The 18,442-nt window shown below is 33.7% G+C and overlaps 1 protein-coding gene across 4 annotated transcripts; it reads left to right on the top strand.

Moving 5' to 3' along the window:
* The first annotated feature begins 844 nt into the window (after window positions 1-844).
* Window positions 845-5,606, top strand: LOC100258461 (F-box protein At2g26850). Of its 4 annotated transcripts, none has more exons than XM_010655317.3 (5): window positions 845-2,633; window positions 2,777-2,856; window positions 3,098-3,270; window positions 3,460-3,534; window positions 5,018-5,606. In XM_010655317.3, exons 1-5 carry the CDS (start codon window positions 1,788-1,790, stop codon window positions 5,089-5,091), a joined length of 1,248 nt encoding a protein of 415 aa, XP_010653619.1. In that variant the 5' UTR covers window positions 845-1,787; the 3' UTR covers window positions 5,092-5,606. The 4 variants fall into 4 exon arrangements, with proteins under 4 accessions (XP_010653619.1, XP_059594994.1, XP_002277192.2 ...); XM_059739011.1 differs by having other exon boundaries at window positions 855-2,633; window positions 5,192-5,606; XM_002277156.5 differs by having other exon boundaries at window positions 866-2,633; window positions 5,166-5,606.
* Window positions 5,607-18,442: the final 12,836 nt, after the last annotated feature.

The raw sequence follows: 18,442 nt of genomic DNA, 5'->3' as shown, positions 1-18,442 counted from the left end.
TTTTCCTTACTTGAGAATTTTTAAATTAATGTAATAATTGTTATACTAATTATTATTAAATAGGAATATGTAAGGCTTTGTTTGGAAAGCTTTTGCTTCTATTTTTTTTAAGTGAAATCCAAACAACCCACTAAATTTACCTAAATATGACAAAGCTTTAGGCTACCTTTAGTTTTGAAAAGTATGAGGAAGAGTACAAGGAAAATAAAATAGAAAGAAAAAGTAAAATAAAATAAAAAATAAATTTAAATCAACAAATTATTTTTATATATTACTTTAAATTCATTTAATTTATTTTAACTTCTGATATAAAATTTAGGTAATCCAAAAATACATAAATTTTTTAACAAATATAAATTATTATATTTGATTTTTTTTTAACATTTTTCTCTAAGACAATTAAATATGCAAAAATAGTTTTCTTAATGAAAAATTAACAAATCTAACTGCTAAATTGCTTTCACTTTTTATTATCTTAATAAATGATTTTTGTTATGTTTTATCCATTTGAGTGAATTTTCTTAAGGTTTTATTTTCAAGTTATAATCATTTTTAAGTTGAATTTTCTATCCATTCATATGTGTAATGCTTTCTATTAGAACACGAATCAAATTCCTGCTTTGCTTAGAAGGAAAGAATCGCTCTCGTCCATCCGAAAAGGAATAATTAAAAAGTTCACTTTTATGTAGAAATAGATAAAGTGCCATTAATAAAATAATGATAATTAAACAAATGAAAAGGGAGAGGTGGCAGTTGGGATCAGAGAAGAACTCCATTGGTGACAAAAGGAAAAAACAAAAGGAAAATATAGGAGAGAGAGAGAGAAACAAACGGGTCATAGGATTCATGATTATGGAACAAAGTGATTGGCGGTTTCACATCGCATTCTCTTTTTTGACGAACAATTTAAAATGGTTTAAACTTGGTGAGCATTGGGACTTTCTTTGTTTGATCACACTCTCAAAATTCTCATTCTCTTCCTTGACGCACAAAACTTTCTAGCAACTTTCATGGCGTGGTCTGCTCTGAGGTGGTGAAGTTGGGTGGAAGTTAGGTAAAGAAAGGAAGGATCAGGTGGCTTGTATGTATGGGTGTCGTGGGCATTGTGGCAAAAATCACTTTGACCACTCCACCCACCTGAGGCTTATCAGAGTGCCATCCTCCATTGCGTGCCGACTCCTAAAAGCCCATTAATCATATCTGATATTAGTCATTTTCTTCTCTTCCTTTTATGCGTGTAAGTGGGGGCTTGACTGAACTGAACTGAGGTGGGCGGTGGACCCACTTCAAAGTTGATGCTAATCTTCAATTTGCAGGTTTCTGCATGTTTTGACACTTCTCAGTATGATTCATAAAATATTGGTCCATTATCGACCCAACCATGTCGTTTTTTCTTCCATTTTCGGAGATCTTTGATTCATTTTTACCGAAAATTCAAGGATTGGGAGATATGGGTCCCCCTGCTTATTGCCATATCTTTGATGGGTTCCCATTAGTTCAATCTAACACAACATGTTTCCTAGATTTTATTCCTCTTTTCATATCCAATAATCCAATTCTTTAGCTGACAGCTGCCTCCCACCGTCCGTACAAATTGGTTCTCCTCCAGTGGTAGAAAGGGTGGGGCAAGTTCACTGTATCTGGATGCCATACCATTTAAGAAGCAGCCTTGGTGTTTGTTATTTGTTGTGAATGGCGCTCTAACTTCTAAGCGTACCATTAAAGCCTGTCAGTCATCGTGTTTTACACATGTCCCTCTTTTGAAAACAGGCCCACTTAACAACTCCATGAATTTCGCAGAAAAAAATTACTCCACCTTCCTCTGGGCGGAAGAGAGAAAATTACTCTCTCTTTTTTCTTATATTTATGGTTGCGATCACCATTCTTTTGTTTGCAATTGGTATATCATTTTGTCTGCTTTTGCTTTGATGCCCAACTCGATTAACCCATTTGTGAATTCACTCAGTCCAATGCTTCTCTTCTTCATATCTTGTTTCTCTTTCATTCTCCTATCCAACTCACCTCTCAAGCCACTCCTCCCATGGGAGAGTGAGACGAGATTGTTGTCACCTTGGTTTTGGAGAGAATTATGGAGTTTTCTTGTGTCATGTATCCGGAAAGGTAGATTAGGTATCATTAGTTTCTTACAAGTTCCTTTCGTCTTCCCATTGAAGATGACTATTAGCTCAAAAGTAGTGAATGCGGAGGAGGAAGAGGATGTTTCTCTTCTGGACTTGCCTGAACTGGCCTTGGAATGCATTCTTCAGCGGCTTTCTCCATCAGGGTTATGTAGTATGGCAAGGGTGTGTACTTCGTTAAGGGATAGGTGTAGAAGTGACCACCTATGGGAAAAACACATGAAGCAAAAATGGGGTAGAGTGATCGGTCCAGCTGCTTATCGAGAATGGCAATGGCATATCGCCTCAAGAAAGAGACCAAGCCTCTTGAAAAAATGCAATAAAAGAGGGTTGTTCAGGTCTCTTTTTAGTGTATGCCCTCTTTCTTGGATTAGACCAAAATTAGAAAGTAGTGGTGAGCCCAGCTGTTCATTATCTGTTGATTCAATCAAGGCTTGGTATCTTTCCCTAGAGAGTGGCAAGCTTTGGTTCCCAGCTCAGGTCTATAACCGTGAGGTAAACAGCTCGAATTATATATGTTTTAACCGTAAGTTTGTCGTTCTTCATATCAAATTAAATTACAAATCTTTGGTTGATGCCATTGTTATTGTTCTTTTTGTTGTTGAACATATGAATGAAGTTTTCCTTTCTGGGTGCAGAACGGGCATCTTGGTTTTGTGATGTCATGTTATGATGCCCTTCTGAGCTATGATTCCCGCACAGACACCTTTCGAGCAAGGTAAGAACTTGGGAGAACATTAGATTTGATCTCGAGAAAGCTCAGAACTCTGGGTCTGGTAATTTTAATCAATTTCAAGTTTTCTTGTAAATTTTTTTCATTATTTTGATGTCAAAGAAAAATAAAAAAACAAAAAGAACTTCCAACTGGATTGTAATTTATGTTGAATCTGAAGCTGGTTTGATAAGAAATTGTTAGATCAGAATACTGTATTGAAACTCAAATTGATATTGTATTGCAGGTACTCACCCCAAGGGCCGCAGACAATAGAGGAAAATATACCATGGCACAGGCTAAGGGCACCCCCAATTGATGTTCCTCCTCATGTTCTTCATGTCTCTGACTGTTTAAATGATTTAAAACCAGGGGATCATATTGAGATTCAATGGAGGAAAAACAAAGAGTTGCCTTACGGTGCGTCCTCAAACCATCATAGCATCCCTGGGGTTCATTGCATTTGGCCTGTTTTCAAAAGCTTTTGTATATGCTATTCGATAACTGTGCCCACATCATCTTCTACAGAACAAATACATGTTACTGTATGCTAATGTTTACTTGTGATTATGGATGAACAAGGTGATTGTTTTTGCTAAATGTTTGCAGGTTGGTGGTATGGCATCATTAGTCACTTAGAAACATGTAATGGGAATGAGAATCACTGCTGCTGTCACAATAATGGTGAGTAAAGTATCCCATATTCCATCATTCATCTCAACTTTCTTCTTGAAGTTTCCTGCACAGGACATAAATGGAACCTTTGTCCTTTCATTTTCTATTAACAACAAATGCGGTAGAGATTAGACATCTTCCTCAGCCTATGATGTGTAGGACACTTTCCCGTGCCATTGCTTGGTGTGTCAAACATTGTCCACATGATGATGGTGTTCTAACATGTTCCACACCAATTTAGAATCTCACAGTTGAGTTGACCTTAACTTCAAATAAAAAATGATCAGGAAAAAGAACATGTTTATGATGCATTTTTCTCCATTGACCTATTACAAACAAAGGAATTTCTTTATTAACTTGCAATTTTTTTTATGCATTATTACTCAAGGACTAGGATTATAAATTTAATGCTGTAGCAAGCATATTTTAACTTCACAATTGAATGCAGTTTTCCATATTTCCCCAGACAAACAAACTTGAAATGACATACCTTGCATGTACATTTTTTGTGTATGAATCTTTTGCATAAATGTGTACCCTGCCTCCATGTGTGGATTTTGGGGTCTTTCTAGTTTAGACACCTTGTGTTCGTGTGAGGTCAAGATGCTTTGTTAGTGCCCATAGACTGTAGTGGACCTAAACATGAACTGGATGAATCTCTAAAAGAAAGTGTTTCTGACAGGAGAATTTTGGTAATATACTTTTTTTCATGTTTATTACCATATTCAATGTATGCTTTCAGAATTGCTTCATTAAGCATTTCTCATCCACAAAATCCCACAAATATGGAAAGACACAGCTATCCTAAAATTGAAGAATAAAAACAAAAAATGAGTGCTGGGCTGCCCAACACTGAGGTATACGTGTAATGCAATGTGATGGAAGGGGCAAAAGTTAAAGTACCTTGTTGGGTCTGTTGTATCTATATTTATTTTTCATTTAATTTTTAAATATTCATTTTGAATTAATTTAGTGTCTTCTCAAATGACTGAAGTTTAAATCCTCAGCCGAACTTTAGAAGCTAAATTCTGAACATGATTGAGTATTGCACTTACACTAATTTCCAATATTAATTGAACTATTATTTAATCTGAGATGCTTTGGGTTTGTTTCTCTCACAATAATTCCATCAAACTCTGGGTTCTGTACTTCATTTTTTTCCACTTCTAGTTTTTATCCTAATATTGAAAGTGTGATTCACTGAATACATGTTTTTTGATGGGATCGTCTCCATGTGACTGGATGAGTCTAGTCCAGTCATGAGCTGTACATTTGAATGTGATCCCCCTGATATCCTTGGCCTAGAATTGGATGTGGAACCTCTTTGTTCGCTTGTTCTTCATATTTCTAGAATAACAAGTTGACAAGAAACTCTGGTCACTAACAGACACTAAGCATCTTTCACATAAATTTTCTTTACTTTCCCACACATCCAATCTTTGGGTTATTCGCAATCACCATTTACATTCCTCCCTTTTCTTTCCATGTTTAGGCCATGGACATATAGAAGGCCTCTGGAAACACAGATGGAAGTACCATTTTACTTTGTTCTACATATCATTTTAAACAAGCCCATTGCATTCTTTTGTATCACTTCAACAATGTTAGTTAAGTTTCTCATTATGAAATCATTATGATAGACATGCTGATTCTGGAGTTCAACCAGTATTCCCCTGGCTCACAATGGAGACGAGTAGTGATAAATAGGAAGAATCATCAAGAAGAAGGCAATGGAGCAGATGGCTTTTATGGAGGAATCAGAAAGATCTGTAACAAAGAAGAAATCTCAATATGGAAGAGCTTCTGGCCAACCCAAGTCTTGCAATAATAGCATGTTCCCTTCCAGTTCTACTCGCGATTGCCCTGGAAACAAGCTCTTTTCTTCTTGACATGTGACCATGAAAAAAAAGAAAGGAAAGAAAAAATCTAAAGTCATACAATCAGTGCTATGGAAATAAGCTTAGGATTCAGTTTTGTGGTCAACTTGAAGAGCTCTTTAATACATGAAAATAGTGTACCATAAATACTACAGTATGTAATTTTGTAGTGAATGTTACTTGTATAATTGGAGGAAAAGAAAACCAACTGTTTTGCTGCTTTTTGTGCTTCACATAACTCCAGAATATCATGTCTCAACATTTGGCTGTTTCACTGACATGTCTCTGATGAATGATGATGTTGTTACCTGGGTAAATTGAGACATGATATTCTGGAGTTATGTGAAGCACTTAGGAATGCAAAATTTACAATCTGAGTAATCTTTCCATGGACCCAAACATCAGATTCTCTGTTACATGTTGTCAATACCATTTTTAATAATCATAAAAAAATTGAGACATGATATTCTGGAGTTATGTGAAGCACTTAGGAATGCAAAATTTACAATCTGAGTAATTTTTCCATGGACCCAAACATCAGATTCTCTGTTACATGTTGTCAATACCATTTTTAATAATCATAAAAAAATTAAAATAAAAAATTCAAATTTTAGATAGGTGGGTTCATGAATGTTGGTCTAGCACCCCTGGTTTCATCCATGTGCATTTCTTCAACCTGAAAATGAGTATTTATCAAGCAGCTGTCCCTGGTTAAACAACTCTGCAGGTCAACTTGAAGACATGCTGCTGGATTTTTAGCTGGATCTTCCTGGGAATATTCCTCTTAGACTTCTTCCTAACTCAATTAAGTATTAGCTACTCCACACAAGATGTCCATGAGACTGTCTTATTGGCCAATTGGCCAAAAGGGGTTTTTAGATAGAGAAAAACTTTAGGATTGTAAAAACTTTAGAGCCTGTTTGGTAATTGCTTGTTAAAATACTGTTTTCTAAACTAAAAAATTAAATCGATAATTTTTTTTTAATAGAAAACAGTTTTTTGAAAATATGGTGTTTTTCTTTGAATATATTTTAACTATTTTCACTTATTTTATAAAAACTATTTAAAAATAATAATTATATAAATATTGGGAATATTTTAAGTTCCTAAATAAATTTTTATTTCAAAAAAATCCAAAAAGTATTTTTGAAGACACCCACAATTTCTTATACTTTAACTCAAGACCTTGAACCACTCAATCTCTTCTCCATCACGATTGATTCCAATCAATCTCCCAATTTTTCCTCTGCAATGCTTATATATCTTTCCATTTCATATCATTGAAATTGAATCAATCTCTTCTAATATTCCGTCTTTTCGCTAGGAGTTCTTTCTCCTGGAGAATCAATCAGGCCCATGTGCAGCCACTATCATATCAATTGTAGGCCATGGAACAAATTTTAAGCGAATAACTACTTCACTAGATGTCAGAAAATAGTGCGCATATGTTTTAGGTACTTTAACAATCTTTTAAATGGTGACAGGGATTGGTCGGCAAGGTCTGTTACACTCCCCAAACTTACTTTTAATGGTATAATCTTTATTAAAATATTCGTTTACAAATGAAAATATTTCCTTAATTTTAGAAATCAATTTAGAGCCACAAGTGATTTGTTTTTTAATAAACTCGTTAAATGTCATTTCGTTTTCGAATAAACTCATTAAATGTCATTTCTTAGACTTGTAGAAAGATTTTGTGAAACATTTTCTTATTTGTAAAACCTTTATTCTCGTGTAAAATCATTTTTGTCAATTGAAAGAGAAGTCCCCTCATTGAAGGAAGTCACCCTTATGCATATGTGAAATTAGGGAATTAAATTTTAAAATCCTCAAATATTTTTAGTTGTTTAATTCAAAGAATTTGGTTCATTGATTTTAGCAACTTATTTATTAGACTTATCACTTATCTATCCCAAGTTTTATCAAATTTGGGAGCCATATTTTTTTTAAGACCAATTGAGTGATAATTTATTTCAGTAAATTTTTTTATGTCTACAAGTATATATATGAAAATTACTATGGTATTTATCATATTTCAAATTTGGATCATAAGTGAGATATAAACCATTGAATAAGGATACAAGTAAATGAGATTAAAATATAAAGATGTAAATAAAATGAGTTTATAGGATACAAATAATAAAACTTTAATATATTATATATATATATATATATATATATATAATAAATTGTGTTATTAATTATTATATTATTACTATCGCCTTTTGACTTAATTCCCATAAACTTTTTTTTATTTATTTATTAGAAGTCGATTATTAAAATTTAAAATATCAATCTTGAAACCGATGAAAATTTAACTACAAATTAAACGACTTCATTGATAGACTAAAAAAATAGTTTTTTCATAAAGTAATATTCGCCTTACTTTTATATTATATTATTTTTTAAATTAAAAGCTATTTTGTAAAAGCACTTAAAAATATCCATTAATTTCTATAAAGAGTAGCAAATTTATGTCATATAGTGACTTTTAATTGGTTATAATTGAAATTAATTATAAATATTTAATTTTTTTGTTGGTTTATAATTAATTTAATTTAAGTCTATAATCTATATTATATATAAAAATACTAAGTGATTTGACATTTTTTATTTCAAAAATAGTCTTATCATTTTTATTATATGCATTTATATCATATCATTATTATATGTAATTAATTGAGATTTCTTATCATTAGCATATGTCAACTTTTTTTTTCTTAAAGTAGCCTCATCATATATATTATATGTGTTTATATATCATCATTATTATTATTATATGTAATTAATTCAAATAATGTTTGTGAACAATTTATAAATTAATTTATATAATCTTTTAGAAAAATTATCACATTTTTTATTTTTATTTTTTAAAAAACTTGATTTAGATAATGATTCTCTTTAAAAGACTTATCATAATTTAATTTTTTTGTTCAATAAAAAAAAAATTAAAATCAAATAAATACAAAAAAATTGATTTGAATTAATTTATCTTTTTTAATCCAAATTTTAAACATAAAACTTTCTCTAATGTGTATTCAATTGATATGATAATAATATATTATTATTTTAATGGTTATTTCAATTTTTTTTAAAATTAATATTTCAAGATGATATAAGTTTTTCAAAGAAGAAATTTAATATATTTTTCATGTAATATGTCTTTATTATTATATTAATTTATTTTTTTTATGAATACTTATTTACCAAAATAAATATTAAGAATCATTATCTATTTATTTTATTTTTCTCATTAAAAAAATCTTCTAATTAAAAAAACATTTTTTTTCACATCGTTTCATTCCCTATAATAACTGTTCTTGTACATATTCATTCATTTTATATGACTTTTGTACTAATTAAAAACCATTATTAGCTATAAGTCTAGAGATATGAACCCTACACCTGGATTTAGATGTTTCCAAATCACTTCCTTGCAGTGAAGAATATTTCTAAATAGTTTGGAGATCTCATATACCCAAGATCTTCTACTTGATGACTTGAATCATGATTTTGGCACTCCAAAGTATGGACTTTGGAAGGGTGGAAACCTTGACTCTCTCACTCTCTCTGTGGAATTGGAAAATGACTAACTAAAGTCATTTGAAAACTTTAATCCTTTAAGGGTGTATTTATTGGGTTGTCCACCAGACCTAAATGACTTGAGCCAATCAAAGCTTAGGTCACTTAATTTAACCCAAAACATGTTCTATTTGATTAATTAATCATGTAGGGTCATTTAATTAATCAATTAACTCAATCCAAAGACTCTATTCATTATCCCCTGTGCAACCTCACGTAATTACCAAAACTCTTTTATACATAAAAATAAACCTAGAGTCAATCCAACCTTCATAAACTATATCATCATGATATATGAGCTCAAAGCATGGACCACTAGGACTTATAGGAGTACTGGCTCCCTCAAAATCCAATTATAAAGTTGATTTGACATTCTACTAAAGAAAATCAACTGAACTTCAATACACTATATAAATAACAACGAGACAAATCTTGTACCCGCCACCTACTATCCACTGCATACAAACTCCTCATGAACTGGTGTATGTAATTTAATAAGATAATTTTATTACCTATCAAGATTACCACTCAAATCCTTAAGTTACAAATCCTTTGTTATGTAATCAATCGACATACTTTAGCTTCAAGGAGCATATGTCAAATTCTATTAGAATAATTATTATGACCACAAACATCATGATCACATATCCTTTGAATAACCCAAAGGAGACACACTGTCTGAATCCCATAAAATATCATGGTGTCTCTAGTGAAAATACATATTGTCACCAACCTCTATCAATGGTAACCTAATCCATAGGGATATATGACCACTTTAGGGTCTTACCCATAAGTCAAAACCTTTTGTTGATTTTGGCATAGACTCAATATTCGCTCAAGATTGAGAGTTCATATAATATAGTAGTTTTGTGAATCATAACAATTGATAATCTTACGTCATGATTCACCATAGATCTTGTCCAGTGTACATCACATATACTAATGCACTCACCATGAGAAACTTATCTTGACGGCCAAGACAAGTCATCCCTCAAATTAGGAAGTGGTGCACATAATAGAACAAAATTCAACTTCAAAATTGAATTCTAAGGGAGCCAATATTTTCTTATGGGTCCCAATGATCCGCACTTGAGCTCTTGGTTCATGATGGAACGATTTTTTTAGGGAATTTTAGGTTCCTAATTCATATAGGTGCATAAGGACATTTTGGTAATAAACATAAGGTTGCATTGGATATTATAATTATTTTCCTGAACTTGGTTAATTAATTAATTAAAATCCATTAAGACTAATTAATTAATTAGAACCCAAACAGAATGGATTAAATGACTTAAGTCCAAGTTAGACTTAAGTCACTTAAGTCCACAAGAAAGCCTATATAAACCCTTTTAAGGGTTTAAAGCTTCAATTTTTACACTTTGTCTTTCATACTCTAAAGAGAAAATCTTAGTCTCATTTCAAAGAGAATACTGCCCTTATTTTATGCTAAGATCCGTGAAATGAGTGATTGGACGGATGATTGTTAAGTTTACAAGATCTACAATGCCTATAGAGTTTCTTCACCAAATTATATTTGATATGAGAACATCCAAATCACAAGTATGATCTTTATCCTTTCTAGATCTATGTTGTTATGGTTTTTGTTGTCATGTTTTCCATCGTGCTTAGGTCTAGAGAGCCCTAGGAATAGAATGCATGTATCCTAACTAGTCCTAGGATAGGATGAAAAAATTTAGGTTTCTCTACATTTACCTACTAGTTTGAACAAATAACCCCCTCATTTCAAAATTGGAAGATAACCTATCATGGACAAAAGTACCCCTTTTATTTTTGTTTCCCTTCAACATAGGATTTTCCCTTTATTTTCATCTCATTTTTTTCTCTTTCGATTTTTTTCCTTCTTTTTGTTCCTTGCAACAAAGAAAGTTGAGTTTTTTATGTTATCTTATCTACTTTTCATTAATGGCTATGAAATGAAATTAAAAAATGTAGACAACCAATATTATTTTTCCTTTATATCATTTTTCTTTTTCATTTTTCCTTCCAAAAAAAAATTATTAAACCTCACTTCACCATTGTAAATCAAAAGAAGGGAACTCTCTACTATTGGCTATGAAAAAAGAGGTAAAGAAAGATAAATAGTTAGTCTAAAAGAAGTTGAAAAACTTTATTTATATTATCAAATGATGATAAGCAATGAATCTTATGTGTGGAAAATCATAGTGGTTTTAGTATGTTGATAAGTTCTCAATCAATATATTCACATAAACTTAATTATGGTTAAGTTTCATTTATGAAGAACTTAACTAAGTTAAGTTCTCATTTAGAATATTCATCTGAGTTTATCTATGATTAGGCTTAATTTATAAAGAACTTCACTGAGGTTAAGTTCTTAGTTAGAATATTTACTTGAAATTAATTATAATTGAGTTATAATTTATGAAGAACTTAACTAAGGTTAAATTCTCAATCAAAATATTTACTTGAAATTAAACTATGGATGGTTAAGTTTCATGTGTATAGATAACCATTCAACTCCTATTAAGTGCATTTCAAATATGGATAATTGCAATACAACTTGTAAATAAATATAAACTTGTTGAATTTGTTATTCCATGTAATAAGTTCATCCAAGTATTGAACTGTTAGTGGTTCTGCAAGATTAAGTCTATTACACAAACGTAAATTTATATCATTGTTCAACCATATTTACATAATAATAATCAAATGAGTAAGTAATTTTCATGCCATCTTTTGTCAAAAGAAATCTATATGATCACCCTTGTTTGAACTTAACAATTAGTTTTAGATTAAAATGTTGCAAACTTGATGACAAACATGTCATGGTCACTGCTACAAGGAACACCAAAATAAGGAGCTAAGTGTCATTTCCTATAAAGTCATATACACAATAATTTGGTGAAGCAATCCACTAAAGTGCTTGATAAGTATAATCATTAGTTGAAACAACTAAAACATCACAAATTCACACTTACAATTTACAAATAAATAAAAGCAAATGATGAATGTTGCCATCTTTTTCTAGTTTAGACACAAATAATTAATCCTCAAATCATTGACATGGTTTAAACAAATTCTAAAATCGTTAACAAACTCAGACATGAAAACAAAAAAGCAACCAAATAAAAACACTATAGAAATATGCATATTAAAATTTTTATACATTAAACTATATGATTGATTTACACAATTAAGACAAATATATAGAGACTCGCCATCAACTCATGGAAATGAATGTAACACTTTCACATTACAATAGTTGTGAAGCAAAACCATGAACTACTATGTTCCTAAACCAAGTTCCTATAAAGAAAAAAGAAAAAAAGAAAAAAACACTACATTGAAAATGATAATTCACATATCCAACATCAAACTAAAACTAAGAAATGAATTAATTGATTAACAAAATTATGAGCAACCACAAGAATGTAACTTCTGACATAAATTAATTTTTGAGTGGTATACTTTTTTTTTTTTTTTATAGGAAACGACAAAGAGATATATTGATAGAAAAAAAAAGTACAAGAGAAGGACGAGGAATCCTCCCACTAAAGAAAAGCTAAACTACAAGAATACAAAAACAAGAATCTACAATGTAACAACTAACAATCTCTCTAGGTTAGACCATCCCATTGGAGCTACACACTGCTAGCCAATCTAGTTGTAACACATTAAGGAGAATCCCCTTAAAAACCATGGAACAAAAAGCCTAAAAAGAAGCAAGGAAGTGAATAGAATCCTAAAGATTTTCTAAATTCCTTGCTTTATCCTCAAATATCCTCGTATTTATTTTCCGCCATACAACCCAAATTAAAGTAATGTACACAGCTTGCCACAAAACTATCTCTCTCTTAGATAGTCCAAAACCCTTATAATTGATGGACATCATGTCGGAGATGCTTCTCGGGGGAACCCAATCCATTTTGGCTAATTGAAATAATTTGTGCCACAATCTCATTGTCAAAGAGCAATGTAGGAAAAGATGATCTGCTGATTCACCATGCTTCATGCACAACTTACAAATGTCAGGACTAAGAGCTTTGTAGGATCTTCTTAATTGTAGCAAGTCATTAGTATTTACCTTCTTGTGTGCCACTAACTAGACAAAGGATTTGACTTTGAAAGGGACTTGAGAATTCCAAACGAACTTAGTAAGGAAAACAGGAGAAGAACCAGAAAATATGGACAAGGCTAGAAAGAAAGACTTGACAGCAAAAAGCCCTGAAGAAGAAAAAGACCAGGATCTCGCATATGAAACCAATGGTGATAAGTGCAAACAATCGAGTGACCGTATGAGGCATTGTAAATCTTCTATCTCAAAATCAGAAAGGTTACGATGGATATTAAAGTTCCAAGAGAAAGGGCGAGTAGAACCGAGAATTAAAGATATAGGAATATTTTTATTCGTGACTACTCTAAATAGTCTTGGATATTGGGAACCCAAAGGTTGGTCCCCCCACCATAAGTCTTTCCAGAACTGAATTCTTTCCCCATCTCCTACCACAAACCGAGTATACTTGGAAATATCTTGAAAGACTTGTACAATAACCTTCCAATAACAACGATGTGACCATCTGACTATAGTGTTGGCATCCCAACCTTTGGAATGTGTCCCGTAAATGCTTAAAATAACCTAATGTCACAGAGCTAAACTCTCCCTAGGGTACCTCTACAACCATTTCCCTAAGAGAGCGAGATTCCTTAGAGAAATCTTCCCAAATCCCAATCCCTATTTTACTTTCAAATTACACACTACATCTCAACTAACAAGATGATCTCTTTTACCTTTCCCAATCCCTGACCATAAGAAATCCCTTTGCAATCTCTCAATTTTTACAGCCACTAAAGCGGAAATATTAAACAATGAGATAAAGTAGATAGGAATGTAGGTAAGACAAGAATGAATAAGAGTTATCCTACCTCCAAAAGATAAGTAAGCTTTTTGTCACCTATCTAATCTTCTCGAGATTCTCTCAATCACTGAATCCCAAAAGCTACAAGTCTTTGGATTCCCTCCCAAATAAAGACCCAAGTAGAGTATAGGCCAATCAGAAGCCTTGCAATCAAGCAACTTAGCCAACCTAGAAAGATGATTCTGATCAAGATTGATGCCAAAAAGATTACTCTTGTCAAGGTTAACCTTAAGCCTAAAAATATGCCTAAACACTAGCAATAAACTCTTAAGAGTCTGTAATTTTTCCTCACAAGTGTTAGAAAAGAAAATGGTATCATCTGCAAATTGCATACGGGACACCCTTGTTCTGTTCCTACCAACCCTAAAACTCTCCAACGAATTTCTTTCATCTGCTTTCAACAACATCTTGCTCAGTACATCTGCAACTAACGTAAACAAAAAATGAGATAAAGGGTCACCTTATCTTAATCATTTAGATGTTTTGACCCACCCTTTAGAGTTTCCATTCACTAAAATTGCAAAAGAGATCGTAAACAAAGAGTCTCACATCCATTCCTCCATCTAGGACTAAACCCCTTCTTCTCCAACACATGATCCAAAAAATCTCAACTCACATGGTCGTAAGCCTTTTCAAAGTCAATTTTGAAGGTAGCTCCTTCCTCCCATGATCGCCTTTTCTCATCCACTATCTCATTGGTTATAAGAATTGCATCCAATATTTGTCTCCCTTGAACAAAAACACCTTGAGTAGAATGGATAGTTTCATGTAGTACCCATTTTAGATGCCTTGATAGGACTTTGGATATTATCTTATAGAGACTAGTGATCAAGCTAATAGGTCTAAAGTCTGAGATTTTCTTTGTCGGACTTTTTTTGGGCAAAAGAACAATAAAGGAGGCATTAGTGCTTTGATTAATAATCTAGCTTCTATGAAACTCTGCAAACACTCTCACTAAATCCTTCTTGATCATCCCAACAATCTTGAAACACTGCAATGGTAAAACCATTAGGCCCCGACGCCTTATCCTTATCTAACTAAAAAATGGCCTTAGAAATCTCTTTTTCAGTAAAAGAGGAGTCCAACCTAGACGCACTCTCTTCAGATATAGGAGACCAATATAAGTCTTCAACTCTCCAAAACTCTTCATAGGGACTCGATTAGAGCTTTTCAAAGTAAAGTAAAATCTCCTTTGTGATGTTCTCGGAATTATTCAACACTAAACCTCTTTCATTCTCCAACAACTTGATGAATTTCTTATTTCTCCTGCCACTAGCCACTTTATGAAAAAACTTTGAATTGCAATCCCCTCTTTAACCCATTTCACCCTAACTTTTTGTCTCCAATGAATTTCTTTCCTCAAAATTAATTCCACTAACTCCCATTTTCTTAAAGCTCTTTGTACTGAAAGTTCAGAAGTGAGAACCTCTTATTGCTCAACGACATCAAAGTTAGTTATTTCATTCAGGATACTTTTTTTCTTTTCGTTTAGCTCTCCAAAAAAAACCTTATTCCAATCTTTCAATTTGGCCTTAACAAATTGTAACTTCCTCATGAACTTGTGACCTTCCCAACCATTTCTTTGAAAACCTCTCCACCAACTACTGAATCACTCTTTGAAACTAGGATGTTGCAACCACATATTCTTAAACCTAAAAAGTGTTGGGCTCCACTTGAAAGGATTGGTATCCAAAACTATCGGTCAATGATCTAATGTCCATCTAGAAAGAACTTCTTGAAAGCTTTGAGGGAAGAAATGCTTCCACTCATTTGAATATAAAAACCGATCCAATCTCTTATACACGGGTGTCTTTTTCATGTTTGATCAAGTTAATGGTGCGTTCCGTAAAGGGAGGTCAAGTAATTCACAGTCTCTTATAAAACCATCAAAGTCCTTCATGCTTGAAGTTAGACTAGAGCCTCCCAATTTTTCTGAACTTTTCCTTATGACATTAAAATCACCACCCACACACCATAAAGGAAAAAAAATGTAAAAAATGTCTAAAAGCTCCACCCAAAAATCATTTCTTAGTAAGAGACTGTTTGGGCCAAAAACTGCAGACAACCATAGAGGTCTGCATCCATCCAACATAAACTTGACTGAGACAGAAAAAGAGTTTATTACCACATTCTTACTGCACAGTTTTTTAGAGTCCCAAATAATCAAAATCCCACCTGAAGCCCCGCACGCTGGAAGAACAACCCATTCCTTATTTCTAACAGTCTAGACACTACCAACAAACTTTCTGTCACATACCACCATTTTTGCTTCCTGTATCATCACAACATTCGGATTCTCTAGCCTCAGAAAATCTTTAACCACCCTTCGTTTTTTCCTTGATCTCAAACTCCTGGTATTCCAACTAATAATTTTCATGGAAAAACCTCACTGACCCTAAACCTCCAAACCAATTCCAACGAGTCTCAAATACCTGTGGAGAATTTGTTCTTCCGTATAAAATACATCTTAATATCCAGAGAACTTAAAACCTCACGAACTTTAGCCATGTTCCTAAGGGAAAAACCTTCTATTTGGAACTCGCCCACTAGGGAAAACTCAACATCACCTTGGCTAACTGTAACCAGGTTGGATACCTCATTAGGAAAATTGGGATTAGACTTAAGAGGGTTAAAACCCTCAAGCATCTGGTTCAGATATGCAAGTTGGGACTCCACAACATCAAGGTTAGGATTGCCAACGGATATTTGACATAAAGTACCATCATGGTCTTTTTTGGAAAAAATTTCAAAGATTACTAGATTTTCCATAGGAAATTGAGACTGAATGACTGAACTAGGAAGACCGGGAACAAAAGGACTCAAAATTGGAAGTGTCAAGCCACAGGAAGGGGGAAAAGAAGACAAGGGTGACTGAGAATGTAAAGACGATATCTCCATGTTTTCCTCTACCACCATTCCACAAGTTCCCATAAAGTTGAGTCTTTTACCTCTGATTACTAGATTAGAAGGAAAAACCGTGTTTGAAGAGCCACGATGATCGAAACCCACATGACCCAAAAATCCTTTTTTATCTTCATCGTTAAAGGGTTTGCGCAAAACCTCTACTCCTCTTTACGACGAAGCCCTTTCTCCCAAACACCTTTTTCGGTACCTTGATGATCGACAAAAATTGAGAGGACTCGCACTGAATCCTCATTCCAACTGAGATCCCGTCTCGAAAGCCTCTTCCTTTGGAGTAGCTTCGCAATTTGACGATGGCTTCTTATGCATTAAAGGCTCGCTTCGACTTCGAAACCCTTGTCGGCGATCAAAAGTTGGAGGAAAAATAGTAGTCCATAGCGTCTTTGAACCAAACTTCACTTCATTCATCGTGGAGCCCCTCGGTTGGACATAAGAAACCTCTGAGACACATTTCTCCTTTCCCATTGCAAAAATGTCTTCACTTCGTAATAAGTCATTCTTAATAATGGGCTTCTTACCTCTTGTTTCTTAGTCCAACTTCGAAAACGGGCCTTTTAAATTACAGTCCCTCTCTCAGCCCAATTTTGCATCAACCAATGGACTGGGATTGGGAAGAGAATGTGCCCTTATCTTTAGCTTTGAAAAAAATGCCCGATGCCCTTTTTTATTTGAGTGGGCCTTATCCCCACTAGCCCAAGCTTCGTCGACCTTCTCTGACCCATCTTGTCCAATGCTCAGTTTGTTTGAATTCAAAATAGACTACGAGGGAGGCTGGAACCAGCTGTTCCCCACAACCTATCCTCTCTTGCCAAGTGTCCCCACGGGAAATGCTTTAGCCTTTTGCCTTTCTCCTCCATTTTTCTTTCTACTAGTTGGCCTAACACAAGAACTTCTGTCAGTCGTTGATCGATCTCTCTTCACTCGCTTTCTACCACCTGTCCCCGAGTGAGTTGCAAAAACCTCCCGAGTCGACTCACCCATTTCTCCACCTCTCTTAACTTCTTTAGCTCCGACCACTACAACATAAATTGTGAACACCCATCCCTCGTCCATCACCTTGATCAAAGTTGGAAAAACTAACCGTTCCTTCATTGAAATTCTTACCATCGCCTTGTTAAGATCAAACAATTTCAACGTTCGCCAATCGAATTTAGTCACCGTCCCCCACCGCTCCACTATTTTCTTCAGATGTACCTCAGACCATAAATGAAAGGGCAGTCCCTGTAATTCTATCCAACCTCCCTTGAACTTTCCTTTGACTTCCGAATTTTCTTTTGGCGACCACCTTCTCAATTGGACTCTATACCCTCCCTTAATCTTAAGAAGGCTTAAATCCTGTAGAAAGAGAGTTTTCTCTATCGTTTCTACAAAAAATAATCTTTTTCCGCCTGAGAAGGGTACGATAGTTGCCACATCTTTCTATCCTAAGCTTCTTGCCACAACATGGCCAACCTCAACCCAATTAACACAATCTGCAGTACACTCGCACACCACAACCCGCGTCCACCTCCCAACTGGAACAAATCCATCTCTCATCGGTCATTTATCTCTGACTACATTTGCGAAGGACCAATACAAAGGACCCACATGTTTGTGGATAAACCTTTCCTCTCTACATTGTCTTCCCTTTTCATTTATATT

Source organism: Vitis vinifera, chromosome 8 (genome assembly GCF_030704535.1).
Source record: "Vitis vinifera cultivar Pinot Noir 40024 chromosome 8, ASM3070453v1".
NCBI lineage: Eukaryota > Viridiplantae > Streptophyta > Magnoliopsida > Vitales > Vitaceae > Vitis > Vitis vinifera.
This window is presented reverse-complemented; position numbering and strand designations above follow the sequence as displayed.